At 44.4% G+C, this 16,696-nt stretch overlaps 1 protein-coding gene and 1 non-coding gene across 2 annotated transcripts in view; one reads left to right on the forward strand and one right to left on the reverse strand.

Moving 5' to 3' along the window:
• IGF2BP3 (insulin like growth factor 2 mRNA binding protein 3) overlaps positions 1 to 16,466 on the reverse strand; it is a 147,610-nt gene extending 131,144 nt beyond the window's left edge. Inside the window, exons 1-2 of the mRNA XM_055314536.1 lie at positions 15,922 to 16,466; positions 14,510 to 14,570 (exon numbers count right to left, since the gene is read on the reverse strand). Of these exons, the coding sequence (XP_055170511.1) occupies positions 14,510 to 14,570; positions 15,922 to 16,096 (236 nt within the window). The 5' untranslated portion in view covers positions 16,097 to 16,466. The remainder of the gene's footprint in view (positions 1 to 14,509; positions 14,571 to 15,921) is intronic.
• LOC129502994 (U6 spliceosomal RNA) lies at positions 4,025 to 4,132 on the forward strand. Its single transcript, XR_008663087.1, has one exon. It is a non-coding gene; the product is annotated as a U6 spliceosomal RNA (small nuclear RNA).
• Positions 16,467 to 16,696: the final 230 nt, after the last annotated feature.

Genomic DNA, 16,696 nt, shown 5'->3' on the forward strand with positions numbered 1-16,696 from the left:
GAGACAGAGACAGAGGGAGAGGGAGAGGGAGAGGGAGAGGGAGAGGGAGAGGGAGAGGGAGAGGGAGAGGGAGAGGGAGAGGGAGAGGGAGAGGGAGAGGGAGAGGGAGAGGGAGAGGGAGAGGGAGAGGGAGAGGGAGAGGGAGAGGGAGAGGGAGAGGGAGAGGGAGAAGCAGGCTCCACGCACCGGGAGCCCGACGTGGGATTCAATCCCAGGTCTCCAGGATCGCGCCCTGGGCCAAAGGCAGCCGCTAAACCGCTGCACCACCCAGGGATCCCTGATTTTTTTTTTTTAAAGATTTCATTTACTTTTTTTAGAGAAAGAGCAAGCACAAGCGAGAGCACATGAGCAGGGGGAGGGGCAGAGAGAGAGAGGGAGAAGCATGCTCCCCACTAAGCAGGGAGCCCAATGTAGGGCTCCATCCCAGGTTCCTGAGGTCAAGACCTGAGCTGAAAGCAGACATTTAACCGACTGAGCCACCCAGGCGCTCCCGCCAAGTGATGTTTTTAAAGAAAAAGATAGGAAAGAACAGAAGGGGTTCTAGGGTGTCTTCCTCCTTTTGAGAAATCTACCTTCTAAAGCCCAGAAATGTTTAACTGTTAAATGTTCCAAATTATAGGCTAGAGATTTATTCATTTATTTATGAATAAACAAATCTTTAATAAATAAGATAATATGGGGATCCCTGGGTGGCGCAGCGGTTTGGCGCCTGCCTTTGGCCCAGGGCGCGATCCTGGAGACCCGGGATCGAATCCCACATCGGGCTCCCTGCATGGAGCCTGCTTCTCCCTCTGCCTGTGTCTCTGCCTCTCTCTCTCTCTGTGACTATCATAAATAAATAAATAAATAAATAAATAAATAATATAAATAAATAAATAAATAAATAAAATATGTAATGAGTGATATAATCAAACCTAAATGTTTATCTGCATATAGTATGGACTCCTTCTCAAAACATCTTTTTATCAAGACCTGTCTGGTGTTTTGGAGATTTTTTACAATATTGTTGATGAAAAATATGCTTATGGATTGCAGAAAACCATGAGAACCGGTTTTTTTCCATGATACTTGTTTCAGGGGTATTTACATTTACATTACATTTTTTAAGTTTTCTTTTTTTCTTTTAACATTTCATTTATTCATAAGAGACAGAGAGAGAGAGAGAGAGAAGCAGAGACACAGGCAGAGGGAGAAGCAGGCTCCCTGTGGGGACCCCAATGTGGGACTTGATCCCAGGATCACCACCTGAGCCAAAGGCAGACACTCAACTACTGAGTCACCCAAGTGCCCCTCTTTTTCTTTCTTTCTTTCTTTCTTTCTTTCTTTCTTTCTTTCTTTCTTTCTTTCTTTTTTTTTTTTTTTTAAGATTTTATTTGACAGAGAGAGAGCACAGCAGGGGGAATGGCAGGAGTGGGAGAAATGGGCTCCCTGCTGAGCACGGAGCCTCATTTGGGCTGGATCCCAGGACCCTGAGAGCATGACCTGAGCTGAAGGCAGATGCTTAACCTGAGCTTCCCAGGCACCCCTACATTTTAAGTTCCAACAGAGATCACCAAATGACATACCAAGAAGTCTTTGCCAATTTACTCTCTAGCTATATGAGCGCCCATTCCTCTACACCCCTGCCAACACCAAAAGTGAACACTCTTCTTCATTTTCCCCAACCTGATAGGCAAAAATTGCCATTACAATTGTCATTTCCCCCATTACTACTATGATTAAGTATCTTTTCCTAAGTACACTGGCTTTTCAGATATTTCCTTCTGAACTCCCACTTCTGTGCATTCCACTTTTATTTTTTGTATATTTTTGTAGTATGTTGTCTTCCTCTTGGAAATTAATAGCATTTATCTCCTAATCTTTTTAATGGTATCTCAAGACAATTTTGCAACTAGATACATTTTAGAGATCCTAAAACCTACACATCCAGACACAAAGTACAAAGTCTTATTCACAACACACTCATCTTCTACAAAGAAAGGTGAAAACTATGTGCACGAGATGCAAACCATGGGATTATCCAGGAATAATTTATTTTCAATTACCACATGTAAATATACCAGCTTATTAGTATAAGACAATACCATTTAGGTGTCATACAGAATCCTTTAAGAACATCATTCAATTCCCAACAACCTAGTGCAGTAACTTTTATTGTCTCTATTTATTGATAAACTAAGAGGCTCGGAGAGTTTAATCAGTGTGCTGAGGATCACAACCGAGGTCCAGGTGATTTCAAGCAAGAGGTCACTGGCCCTCCCCACTGTTGTGCTTTACTGCCACCCCTAATTTTGCTCAGCTAATCCTATGTGCACACCAAAGTGTCCCATTTTTCTCCAATGGTTCATTATATCATTTGAAATGCCTTAATAAAAATCACATAGCACCAAGTGTTTTAATCATCACTACTGAGGACTGTCTTATTCTGTTACCTTTTTTAGGTCGTGTATAACAACACAGGCTCAGTCTTACCACAGGATTCCTCATCACATCACAATCTACCCTAAGTAGCCTGTCAAAGGTTATCCTAAGAACAGCTCTAAATGCCATGGAGTTTACTGGGGCACAGCCGTTCTCACAAAGTACTTCAAAGGTAAAAGCATTTCAAGATGACGACTTGTGACCAGAATCTAAAATTAATGTAGGCATTAAGTCTTGCATGATGATCCCAAATAACCATCTGCTGAATGGTATTAACTAACTGAGCTCTGATCGTTAAACACATCAAGAATCAAATAGTCACTCCTCAAGCACACAGGCTGCTCTCACCACCCCCTCTAGGCTCAGCCTCAACCACCATCCAGCCTCACACTTGAGCCTCTCTAATCCCAAACAGCTTGTAGTTCCCCCACACACACTGGGATATTTCACACTTACATGCCTTGGCTCCTGCTGTCCCTCCTGCCTTTTCCATCCCCACTGCACAAAGCCTCCATCTACTGTCACATCCCTCTCTGAACCTATGCCTGGCTGGCTGTACCAATACCCACCTAAGCCTAATGCCCCCCCAACCCTGTGTTTCTGGGGCATACCATACATACCCCATGACATATTTACACCTTCTCTTTACCTGCAGAGATATTATCCACCCTCTGGATCAATGCCCAGTGAGGCACTGCTGGTGTTCAAGATAAAAATATCACCCAGGCATTGAAAGAGAACAAAGTGAAAGTCAGTATACTCCGTGTACTTTTTATTTGGGACAAATACCTTATTCTTCTTTGTAGCCTCTGAAACCTAGCATTAAGCTGTCCTAGAGGGGATGCCTGGGTGGCTCAGCGGTCGAGCACATCTGCCTTTAGCTCAGGGTGTGATCCCTGGAGTCCTGGGATCGAGTCCCGCATCGGACTCCCTGCATGGAGCCTGCTTCTCCTCCCTCTTCTATGTCTCTGCCTCTGTGTGTCTCTCGTGAATAAATAAATAAAATCTTCAAAAAAAAATTTTTTTTACATACAAGAGGCAGAAATGAATAAGGACCTAGGTTTGTCAGAGTTAGCACAACATCCATGATATAAAGAATAAGGCTATTCCTGGATTTATACAGTCCTCCATGCTTGAAAATATAGGGTCTTTTTTATTTTTTATTTATTTATTTGAGAGAGAGGGAGAGTGAGAGAGAAAGAGCACAAGAGTACTGGGAGAGAGAAGTAGACTCCCCGCTGAGCAGGAGCCCCACTCAGTGCTCAATCCCAGGACCCTGGATCATGATCTAAGCCAAAGGTCACTTAACCAAATGAGTACCCAGGCGCCCTGAAAATAGTTTTTTGGGTTTGTTTTTTTTTTTTTTTTTAAGATTTTATTCATTTGGCAGAATGAGAGTGAGCACAAACAGGGGGAGCAGCAGGCAGAGGGAGAGGGAGAAGCAAGCTCCCCATTGAGGAGGGAGCCCCACACAGAGCTCAATCCCATGAACCCGGGATCATGACCTGAGCGGAAGGCAGATGCTTAAGCCACCCAGGTGCCCCCTGAAAATAGTTTTTAACCAAACTGTCTCACTGCATACTTCATTGAAAACTGCTCTCTTGTGCTCACTTTAGCAACACACACACTAAAATTGGAACAATACAGAGAAGATCAGCATGGCCCCTGCACAAAGATATGAGAATTTGTAAAAGAGTTCCAAAAAAAAAAAAAAAAGACGAAGAAGAAAACTGCTCTCTTGGTTGTCTTATGACTAACCACGTCAATATAAGTTAAGTGCTTTTGGCAGAGCACTTTCAAATTTAAATGTGCATGTCTTCTGACATAGCAATTCCCAATCTAAGAATTACCTTATAAAAATATCCAACCAAGAGTCTTATGACATAAAGGATACACTCAACAGACTATTATGAAAAGTTAAACTGCTGCACATCTATGTTGAGCAATATGGTGAGTTTAAAAAGAACCTACACTGAAGATTCTTCAGGATACATCATTTAATAAAAGCACAAATTATAAACAATTTGATTAAACTAAAAAAAAAGTTTATTGATACATTCATAGAAGAATTTCTGGAAAATAATATACCAAATCACCAGCTATAAGACCTGGGCTGAAAAGCAAGTCTTTTCACATTGTATATCATGTGTTTTGAATTAATTTGAATGCACACACAGATAAAAATTCAAGTTTACTTAAGATTTATATACTCTACTATATCTAGGTTATACAGTATTTTTTAAAAGGTATTATATGCTCAATTAAAATAAAAAAAACACACCACCCACAGACTTCTACTTACATGAGTCCACATCCAAAACCAGAAAAAAAGTTTTCTGTATTTCTGTTATCACCAAATAACCTACATCCAGCCTTTGTACAAATCTCGAGAGGAAAAATACAATAGCTGCCACTGAAGTTACTACCAAATAATACTATATTGATGCTTTACATATGTTGTCCCCAGAATCCTATCAGGCATTATTTACCATTCTAATCTGCCCAGATCTCAATTTCCTTGTCCTTAATCAACATCATTCATTTAGAAAATAAAGTTGGGATTAAACACAGATCTCAGACCTCATATCCTACATTCTTCTGGCAATACCCTTCAGTTCAACAAGGGCCCTTGGCATAAGCATCAGAGCTCCTAATCAAAAGGTTCCAGCACAATTTCTCCTACTTATTCTCTCCCTATCCTTAACAGTATTTCAAGTTTAAAAGATTTCCTTCTGCAAGTCAGGACCCTACTAAACTTGGTTAGGAGCTGGGACAACCAAGCACCATGGACTCCACTCGGGACACTTCTACCTTTTTTGCAATCTAAAACATAGCCTATGAGTCACAATCACATGCCTGAGATAAAGTCATGGCATCTACTTCCTCGTGCCCTCTGTTCTACTCTCATACCTCCTTAGGCCTCCCTCCAACTTCTCTGCAATTCATTTATATTTAAGATGAAGCTGCTAAAAAAAATACCTTAAAGGAAGAAGCAGTTCCTCTTTCCATCTTAAAACAGGATGACCAGATATTTTTATTTGATAGTAAGCCCCAGATTCCAGACTACCTGTGCTCATCTTTTTCCTACAGGAAGACAATAAATCAACCTTCAAAGAAGCCAAACCAGATTACTTTTTTCTTCAGAGAAAGCAAGAAACAGGACATCTCTGCTCCAACTTGCCGCTGCAAACATGATCAGGCTGCTGTGTAAGCTACTTTCAGGATTTGACATCTTAAGTGAGAGGAATGAAGGCAGGGCAGAGTCAAAGCACAGGGAAAATGGGTTCCACTAATTACCTGCAGTGTCTTGAGCAAGTTACTTTTCTCAGGCCTTTATGGAGAATTTTTTGGTAAAATACCACTAATACATATACATATATGTGTGTGTGTGTGTGTGTGTGTGTGTGTATACACACATATGAGAAAACCAATAAAAATGAATTATATATATATAGATTCATAATATATATATGACTTTATCTCATTTTTATTGGTTTTCCTTTCTTAAAATAGCAGATATTTAATGCATTCTGAAAGTAGTACTTGAGGGGCAGCCCAGTTGGCTCAGCAGTTTAGTGCCGCCTTCAGCCCAGGGCATGATCCTGGAGACCCGGGATCAAGTCCCACGTCAGGCTCCCTGCATGGAGCCTGCTTCTGTCTCTGCCTCTCTCTCTGCCTGTGTCTCTGTCTCTCTCTCTCTCTCTCTCCCTGTGTCTCATTAATAAATAAATAAAATCTTAAAAAAATGAAAGTAGTACTTGATTAATCAAAGGACTTGCTCTCTCTCTCTCTCTCTTTAATAAATAAAATCTTAAAAAAAAAAAAAAAATGGGCAGCCCTGGTGGCTTAGCAGTTTAGTGCTGCCTTCATCCCAGGGCATGTTCCTGGAGACCTGGGATCGAGCCCCACATCAGGCTCCCTGCATGGAGCCTGCTTCTATCTCTGCCTGTGTCTCTGCCTCTCTCTCTCTCTCTCTCTTTCTCTCTCTCTCTCTCTCTCTCTCTGTGTGTCTCTCATGAATAAATAAAATCTTAAAAAAAAAAAGCAGTACTTGATTAATCAAAGGACTTGCGCGCGCTCTGTCTTTAATAAATAAAATCTTAAAAAAAAAAAAAATTTAAAAAAAGGGGGCAGCCCTGGTGGCTTAGTGGTTTAGTGCTCCTTTGGCCCAGGACATGATCCTGGAGACCCGGGATGGAGTCCCACATCAGGCTCCCAGCATGGAGCCTGCTTCTCCCTCTTCCCCGCCCCTCCCCCCTCTGTCTTTAATAAGTAAATAAAATCTTTAAAAATAATAATAATAAAAGGACTTGCATAAACCAAGTCTTAAAGACAGTTACTCAGATTCAGTCATCTGTATCAAATCAACTGATCTAACACACCACCTAGTTTTGGTGACAACTGAGGCCAAAACCAGGATTCATAATATAAGGAGAAAGCTGCTTTATCAAGGACCAAATTTTTAAATATGCAAAAATGAGGGAATTTAGGGTACTTACAAAAGGTTTCTTGTATTTCTTATAGCTAAATTTTTATGAAAAAAAAAAAAGGAAGGAATGTTTTACTTATTTCAACATTCTAAAATAACAAAGTGATTAAAGTATTTTAAACTTAGCCTATGATATCCATAAATGTTTTGGCCAATAGTTTCAACCTTGCTCATCAAATTGTCTTTTTTAAGTTTTTAATTCCAGTTAGTTAACATACCCAAATTAAGTCTTGAGATAACCACAGAGAAGCACCGACTTGGTCTACACTGCCTTGGAACCTACGACAGCTTCAAAGGATTTTCCAAATGTTTATTAATAAAAAGTAGAATAAGTTATCTAAAAAGTGAGCTCAGTCACCAGAAGTGTTGAAACAAATGCCAGAGAGTAGGTCAACTGAAACAAACAAATCTTGTCCACTGGCAAGAGAATCAACTAAACTTAGGACTCTTCCATCTCTAGCAAGTTATAAATAGAACATGCTCAGACATATTTCTGGAAAGTAAAAAAATTAAGATACTAATAAATGAATTCTGAAAGAAAGGCTTGTATCACAGGTTGCTCTAAAATTCATAAATCACTCTCCATCTACCTACTGCCAAACCAGAGGCTATAACTTACCACCACCCCCACTCACATTCATCCATCTAAATCACAAACTGTCAGTGGTATTCCATACAGTTGATAACACCTTCCTCACCCACGGGCTTTTTTTATGTATCTCCCAGAAATACTTCACTCTGCTTGCTTTCCTCTACGTAACTGGCCTCCCTTACTCTCCTTTACTCAGTCTCTTGGTAACCTTATCTGATTCCATGATTTTAAATATCCCAACCTAGTGACATTCCAATTCTCACCTCACCAACTCCTACCCTCCAGGTTGATATATCCAACTATGTACTTGACTTCACTTAATTTCTAATAAGCGTTAGAGACATAATACACCAAAAGTGAAGCTCTTGATTTCTACCCAAGAATTTGTTCCTTCCCCAACACTCTTCATTTTTGGTAAATGGCACCACCCTCCATTCCACTTAGTTTTTCTGACCAAAAAAAAAAAAAAATCTTGCCATGCTTTACTCTTCTCATAACTCTAATCCATCAACAAATCCTCTTAGTCCTTTCTTAGAAATATACAGACACTGACCACTATTTATCACTTCCAAAGCTAGTATCATGTCTCACCACAATATTACAATGGGAACTGGCTCCCCATTTCTAGTGCTTAATGTAATTTTTAGACATTTTAGGTTCCAATCACTTTGAAGCCACAACTCCTCCCCTCCTCCTTCCATTTATAAGACAATCTGCAAAAATCGTCACCATTAATTTCTTCCTCTCTGTACATGCATGCCACTCTACCATCAAGAGATGGAGGCTCTTTCCATTTCCTACTTGAATCTGTGCTGGCCTTGTGACTTGCCTCAATTGACAGTATATGATAGGATAATGTGCCAATTCTGGGCCTAGCCTTTAAGAGGTCAAGCAGCTTCGATTTACTCTTACTTAGTAGCCAAGGGCTACTACCAAGCCCTGAGATACCATGTGGAGAAAAGTCACATGGACCAGCATGAAGAGGCCAGACACCAAGAGCCTTCTTGGACCTTTTAGACCAGCTCAGTAAATGACCCAGAATGACAGACACCATGTGGAACGGAATCAATCATCAAGCAGATCCACAAAATCATGAGGGAAAATTAGTTATTTTGAGGCACTAAGTTTTGGGGTAGTTTGTTATGAAGCAAGAGATAACTGAAACACCATGATAGCAATGGAATCAACTTCTAAACAACTAAGTGATAAGGGCAGCTATTCTAGACACTTAGTCCTCTCTGACGTTATAGCTCCACTTGGGGCACCTGGTTGGCTCAGCTAGTAGAGCATACAACTCTTGATTTGAGGGTTTTGAGTTTGAGCCCCACAGTGGGATTAAAAATAAAATCTAAAACAAAACACCGACACACACCTTATAGTTCCACTAGATTCCTCAAAGAACACATCTATAATAATTTCAAACTACTTCCTAATCAAGTTAAATGGTCTCAGGATAATTGTCTAAAATGCATAATTTATGTACTATGTGTTCCCCTTCAGGGCAACAAAATTCACATACTATATTAATATTTATAATTGTGTTTATTTACCAATACTTGTCAAACAGCAATTTCAGACCATGATAAATTACACTCTCAGTTTTAATAGAGCACAAAAACTGTATCTGCCACCAGCTTTCAAGTAAAACCCTGGAAGACCAAGCCAGTTTTTTAAACATCAGATTTATGGGGAAAGAGTTCCTAACTAAAAAACGCCAATTCCATCCCTTGGTCACTGCTACCACACTGCCACCTCCTGTCTTATTACTCTAGAAGCTTGAATCAGACATAGGCAACAGTCAATAAAGGAAAGTTGGCTAAGAATAGCACAGCCTTTCTCCATCCTCTCAGAACCAACCAACTACCAAAGTTGGTGGATAAATAAATCCTAACAAAAAATGGGTAAATCATACAATTCAAAAATTAGTTACTGCTAGGAAAGTTATCTGAACACTGCTAAAGACAATTACAATGGAGCTGCTTGAAATGTATAGTTTTTATGCTCAACAGCTTCACTTTAATAGAAAATCCAAGACCTTTAACAACACATTAACTGCAGTGGTATGGCTCATAAAAGGATTTCAAAGTATAACAAAGATCACTTCCCTCTTACTGACTGCCCAAAAGAGGTACATGTGTAAAAGCAATTGAGCTATCATACTACAGAAATTACAAATTGTGTACAGGGAAAACCCTACATTTCCCTAATCCCAAAAGGTATTTTTAAGCCTCAGCTGGTAACTCATTTCGAGCAGAATGGCAAAACTCAGAACAAAATATGCCCCCTGTTAGTTTATTATAGTGGCATTTGGCATGAACAGAGAATGTAAGTGATCACACAAATCAAAAGGAAAGCCAGAAACGGAAGCCAAGATTCTCAGTTCCCACTGGCTCCAGGCACATGTCATGTTTCCATAATGTCTTCCGTGTTACTGTGGACAGTCCCACAGAAGCTACGTATCAACATTCATTTATCCATATAGTGTTTAATTCTAATAATGCCAAAGTAAGAAATCTTTTACTCTTTCTCAAGCTGTACTGAGAAAACAACATGAAACCAAGAAAAATCTTTTTGGCTACAATCACTTAAGCAGTTATGCATTACTGACCTTAAACTGAGCACTCCAAAGACACTGCTTATGATTCTTTACCAGCCATGAAAGTTTCCTAACATTCAGAACCTCAAGTCTCTGTGTGAGAAATCTAATTCATAAGATTCACCTGTACCAAACTGATAAGCAAGGAGCAGCATAGCTATTCATGCCTATGTTTAAAGGCTCAGCATTAGGGCAACCCAGGTGGCTCAGTGGTTTAGTGCCGCCTTCAGCCCAGGGCATGATCCTGGAGACCCGGGATCGAGTCCCACATCAGGCTCCCTGCATGGAGCCTACTTCATGTCTCTGCCTCTCTCTCTCTGTCTCTCACGAATAAATAAAATAAAGATTCAGCATTAGAGATGCCCGGGTGGCTCAGCAGTTGAACATCTGCCTTCGGCTCAGTGCATGATATTAGAGTCTCAGGATCGAGTCCCGCATCAGGCTCCATGTGGGGAGCCTGTTTTTCCCTCTCTCATAAATAAATAAATCTTTTTAAAAAAATAAATAAATAGGGAATGCCTGGGTGGCTCAGCAGTTGAGCATCTGCCTTTGGCTCAAGGCGTGATCCAGGGGTCCAGGGATCGAGTCCCATATCAGGCTCCCTCTAAGGGAGCCTGCTTCTCCCTCTGCCTATGTCTCTGCCTCTTTCTATGTGTCTCTCATAAATAAATAAAATCCTAAATAAATAAAGGTTCAGCATTAAAAACAGCTTTTATTGGCCTGAGACAACAGGATCATATGCCCTAATGGACACATTGCTGGTTGTGGCACCATCCTATTCTATACATGACTGTTAGCTGTTAAAATATAGCACTTTTAAATAGCCATTTAAGTAAGATACATTTAAAACCCCAGTAACTTTTATATATGCTATTCTTTCCAATTCACACGTTAAATACAAGATTCTAATATAGAAATAAGTTGTTCACTTAATTTTCTTTTTTTAAGGAAACAAAAAAAGCATGTGAACTGAGACATCAATCTGTTTTAATGGATCCTTCCTGGAAAAATGTTAACTATAATATCCTATTTTGTTTATCCCTTATCAAAATATATTTTGGCTTCATATAATTTTAATCAATGCTGACAGCTAAAGCATGAGCAAGTTTAATCCATAAAAAAACCAAAAATGTGAAAAATTTTCATAACTTAAAAAAGCCATGGAAAACAGGGCAGCCCCAGTGGCTCAGCGGTTTAGCGCAGCCTTCGGCCTAGGGCATGATCCTGGAGACCTGGGATGGAGTCCCATGTTGGGCTCCCTGGCATGGGGCCTGCTTTCTCCCTCTGCCTGTGTCTCTGCCTCTCTGTGTCTCTCATGAATGAATAAATAAAATCTTAAAAAACAAAAAAAAGGTCATGGAAAACAAACAAAAACCACCATCCTGTGAGTTCCCCAGTGTCAGCGACTTTCCCATTCCCTCTCCCATGCCCAACAGCCCACAACATAACAAAAAAGGAAATCAGTGCTATTTACATAATCACAGGGGCACATATGCGGTCCCACAAGGTATCAAGAGCTCTTCCAATCAAACCAAGCCACAGTCTTCAAAAGTCACAACAATTTTCACACCTACCCTTACCTCCTAGGCAGGGTGGAAAGTGGGGTTGAGTGTTTAAGCTTATCCTTCAGAGTGAGGCCAGGTAGTCAATGTACTTCATCTTTTACAATATGTATAGAAAGTGCAACATAGATATTCAAGGCAATCTTCTCTTCATTCAAGACACAGGGGATCTCAAGCTCTGTAAAATAGTGCTATCATCTTCCCCAACTGAGGGGTATCTGAATGCAGAAAAGCAACATTCCTTCCACATTCCCTTGAGACTTCAGTAATCAGGAGCTAAGCATGGTCAGAACCAAACTCAACAACACCCCTTCCTGAAAGGTTCTGTGCCCAGCTCAGCTCCTAGTTACTGTTGGGCCAGCATGCCAAGCGTCAAATCGCCTCCTGGGCCTACTCCCCTGTTTAGTTGCTACAAGCCCATTCATCCATCTCAGAGTGCTGCCATAAGCATTCTTCAGCACTGGGCTCCCAACATGCCTTGCACAGCAGGTATAAAGGTCACTGCTGCACATGTGGGTGTGCCTGCCTCAGATGCCCACATGATGATGGGATGGAATGCAATGACTGCTAAGCACAAAAGAACTCCACCCAGAAGTCCAGCAGGCTCACTTGGCAAGGATTGGTCTGCAGCATTCAACTCACTGTCAACCAGTACCACTTCTTGACCTTCCCATAGGAGCTAGGTATGGATCACCAACGTGTCTTCTCAGCCCTCTCCCAAAGCCTATTCAGACAATGGAACGGTCCAGATAAGGGAAACTTCATCATCGTACCTCCAAGGTTCAATTAAAACAAAACTATAGATTTCCAACAAATTTTCCTGCTTAGAGAAAGACACCTCTACTTTTCTTTTCTGGCATTTGGTACTAGAAAAGGACTTACTTGATTGTTCTCCCTATTAGTAAAAAGTTGTCTGCAATGTCCTCATTCCTATTTGCTAGTAACATATTATTTAAAATCCTGAGCATTTTAATGTAAGCGAAATCAGCCTGAAATTTTAATCTACATTGTTAAAATGAAAAAGCTTTCATTGATAAATACTTGCTGCCACTGGTGGCATTTTACCTTATATACTTCCTAAAATTCCTGTTCGATATAAAGTAACAAGTATGTTTTTCGGTTGGGCAAAAGCCTTTAAGAATAAAACAGGCTGTTACCAGATGTTTTTAATCTAATTCCCTACACATGGGGAGAAAGTCACACCAGGCTGGAAAAGAAAATCAGGAGAGCAAAGCAAAATAATCTACATTTACATGCAGGTCCATAAATTGTATCTGAAAAATGCCAGACATTTAATGTTTAAATTTAGAAACTCTCAAATATTAAAATGCCAGTCCTTCCACACAACCATTTGCCTCTTTTTTACTCAACATTTGAAGAAAATTAGGACACACAGGCTAAACATGAAACCAATTAGAATTTGCAGAATGTACTTACATCCCCCCCATACAATTCAGTCTATGCCTTTAAATTTTTAAAGAAATGTGACTTTTCCCTCAATTTTTCAATTCCTATTAAACAGAGATCAGTTTAGATACTTTTCAGTAGGTGCTTTGTTATTTTAGAAGCCTTTCACAAAGAATTCCCTTCTACTACGTGAAATAACTTGACCTCACCAAAATTCCCAACTAGAACTAAATCTCATCACACAAATACCTTTTCAATTATTCTAATAAAAATTAAGTCCATGAACAAGAGAAGTCCACAAAAATCCAGATCTCTAACAAAAACAAGGTTTGTGAAAAAACGCTTTACCTGGAAGAGAGCTCAATACAGAAATAGGCACATGATGACATTTTGTGCAGCCACCCCTCTCTGCAGAGCACAAGAGAAGTGCATAGCAAAGCCCTCCTGCCCTCTAGCACACACACTGACCAATACCTAACCAAACACACCCAGCCCTAGTTTAGATTAACTTTCAGCTTACTGCTTAGCCCAGGTTCGGAGTGGGGGGGAAGGGAGGAGAGAAAGGCAGAAACCCTAATCCCACCTTGCAAAACCCAGAAAAGCACAAGCTAAACCTAGCACTACAGTCAGGGAGTAGCGCCTTCCCAGTTAGTTACAGAGCGGGGATCTGGCCTGTTCTGGAGGAAGGAGCCATTTCTTCAAATCACTCCACAGAGGTTAAAACAGTCTGCAAATCTTCCGTAAAGTGACACACTACACATGCCCTCCAAAAAGTGCAACTCCCTTGCTTAAGTAGTACAAATCTTTAGTCTTCGCAATCTCTTGGTGGTTATTTGCACGCAAAAGTGTTGGCCGGGGGAGGGGGAACAGGACGAGGGTACAGGGAAGACAAAGGCTGGTTTGCAGCAACCTGTGTAACTCGAGGGTGTCTGAAGGCTTCTGGGCCGGAGAAGCCCAGGCGTTCACTCACGTGTTCCAATCAGCGAATTCCTCCCTTCTCAGATACACAGCCGGCCTCCCAGGCCTCTCAGACTCATTGCCGCCAACTCGGGACAGAAAGGGAAAGACACTCCGCACCCACGCGTGTCTGCAGCTGCTTTCCTCTATCTTATACGGTGGGGAGTGCGGCAGGGTCACTCACTGCTTCCTAATTCCTACAGATTCCCAAAAGGGCCCTTCAAGAGTTTGATTTCCTCCTGAGAGCTTCCGTGAGACTCCCCTGCCATTAATCCCGTGGCAGGAGCCACAGGGGAGACCCCGATGCCTTACCAGCACGCGCACACACACCTGCCATAAACTTTAAGGCTAGGAATAAAAGACGGAAAAGCCAAGCCACACAGTAATCCAAAAAGCGTTAAGAGGACCAAGAGTTGTTTTCAGCTGTGTAGAGTCTTTCCGACCAATAAGGGAGAACAGAATCAATGAAAATGGGATAAACCTACCTTTGTCTTTTTGGGACAGAGTGCTCAACTTCCATAAATTTCCCGTGCAGTTCCACTTTACCTGCGGACACACAAGAGGCGGAAGACAGTTGGCCAGGTTTAGGGGCTCTTTCCGCACGAAGGACCCTCACAGCCTAAGCGGTGACACAGGTGACCTCCCGTGACACCCCCGCGCGCACGCACACACACACACACACACACACACAAACACCCGGCTGCGTGTCAAGGCCGGGAGGGAAGCCGGGGCAGCCGCGGGTGGAAGGCCGCCCGCCCCGGGCTGGGGAGGGGGGTCGAGCGGCGGGCGCCCCGCTGGGGTGGCAGCCGACCTCCCGCACCCCCGGCCTCCTCCGTCCACTCAGGGGTCGCCCAACTCCGCGACAGCCGCAGGACGGACGCGGCCCCTCCGCCCACCCACCTCCCCGGGGCCTCCCCTAAGACGCACTCTGAGGAGGGGGCCACGCTGGATTTTTTTCGGGGGGCGCAGGGGCCCCCCGCGCTTCTCCCGGCTTCAAGCCCCGGCCCTCCAGGAGCGGGGGGCGGCAGGAGAGGCTCGAGGACCGAGCGCACCGCACGGAACCAACCAGGCGCGAAGGACGGCGCGGGCTCCCGAGGGGACTCGAGCTCGCCCCGTGCACCACGCGTGGTCCCCCGCCCCCCCGCCCCGCCCCGCGCGCCGGCGACCCCCGGCCGCCCCCGCCCACCTGCCCCTCGGGCTCGCCCGGCGCGGGGGCCGCGGAGCGTGGAGCCCAGGTCGCGCTGGGCTGCGCCCCGCAGGATGCCGAGAGAGCACCGGGCCGCCCGTGCGAGGCACCAGCGCGCGGCCTCACCCCGCACTAGGGTCGGGGCCACTTTGCATTCTCCCACGCCCGGGGTCCGGGGCGAGCGGGGGGGGGGGGCAGCGAAGCCAACACCATAAATGCCGAGCAGAGAGAGAGAGGAAGGAAGGAAGCAAGGAGGGAGGGAGGGACGGACGGAGGAAAAGAGAAGCGGGCGAACGCGCTCGGCCCCCAAGGCCCGGCGTGCCGGGGACTGGAGCCCGCGCCTGGGCCCGGGCGGGGCGGGCGCTGACGGGCGGGCGCTCGCGCTCGCGCCTCCCGCAGACCCGCAGCCCCGCAGCCCTCGGAGCCCGCGCCCGAGCGCTCGGACAGCGCGTCCGCGTCCCCCCGCAGAGCCCCCGCGGGAGGGGGGCGCCGGGTGCAAGCCCCAGCCGAGGAGGGCTCCCCGGACCTCGCCCCGCCGCCCCGCCCGGGCCTGGGGCCCTGGTGGACGCCCCGGCCGCGGCCGCGGGCCTGGCTCCGGGCCCCCGGGCCCCCGGGCCCCCGCCCCCGGCAGGCCCCGGGCGGGCGGCGCAGGGCCGGGGCGGGCGGCGCAGGGCCGGGGCGGGCGCGCCGGCGGGGCCGAGCCGGGCCCACCTGAAAGCGCCTCGATGGCCTTGAGGGCCCAGCTCTCGTCCGGACAGTCCACGAACGCGTAGCCGGTCTTCACCAGGAAGGGTCCCGACACCGGGATCTTGGCGTCCTTGAAGATACTTTCCAGGTCCGAAGGGACGGCATTCTCGCTGAGGTTTCCGATATACAGTTTGTTCATTGTCAAGAGTGGTTGTTTATTTAAAAAGAAAAAAACACACACAGAGGAAAAACGAAAAATTAAAAACCACCCACAGTGATGGAGGGCTCCGGCGGGTTTTGTTCCCCCTCGTCTTCTCGCCGTGAAGCCACCACACAAACACAGTAAGAACCAGAGGCTAGAACGAGGAGCGGAAAAAAGAAGGAAAAAGGAAAAAAAAAATCAGATCCGAAGGTTCTTGTTTTGCCTTGTCTGGCTGGGTATTAAAAAAGGAAAAAAGGAAAAAAGCCTTGCTGCAACCCAAACGTATCCACGAGTCTTCCTAACTCCGAGGAGGAGGCGGGATTAGCGAGAAAAAGGAGAGGAGGAGGGGGGAGAACTACTTTTTGTCTCTTCCTTCCCAACCCCTTTGGCATCGGCCAGCGGACTGTGAAAATATCACACTACGTGAGGGCAGGCGCCGCCTCCCCGTAAAAAAAAAAAAAAAAAAAAAAAAAAACCCAGAAGGGTGACTGGCAGGAGGGAGGGGGGAAGGGGGAAGGGGTGGAGGGAGGAGGGCGCGGGAGGAGGAAAAATCCGCTCCGAGTGTCCGGCTTTTTGAATGAGCCACGTGTTCAAACT

This window comes from Nyctereutes procyonoides, unplaced genomic scaffold (genome assembly GCF_905146905.1).
Source record: "Nyctereutes procyonoides isolate TBG_1078 unplaced genomic scaffold, NYPRO_anot_genome, whole genome shotgun sequence".
Taxonomy (NCBI): Eukaryota; Metazoa; Chordata; class Mammalia; order Carnivora; family Canidae; genus Nyctereutes; species Nyctereutes procyonoides.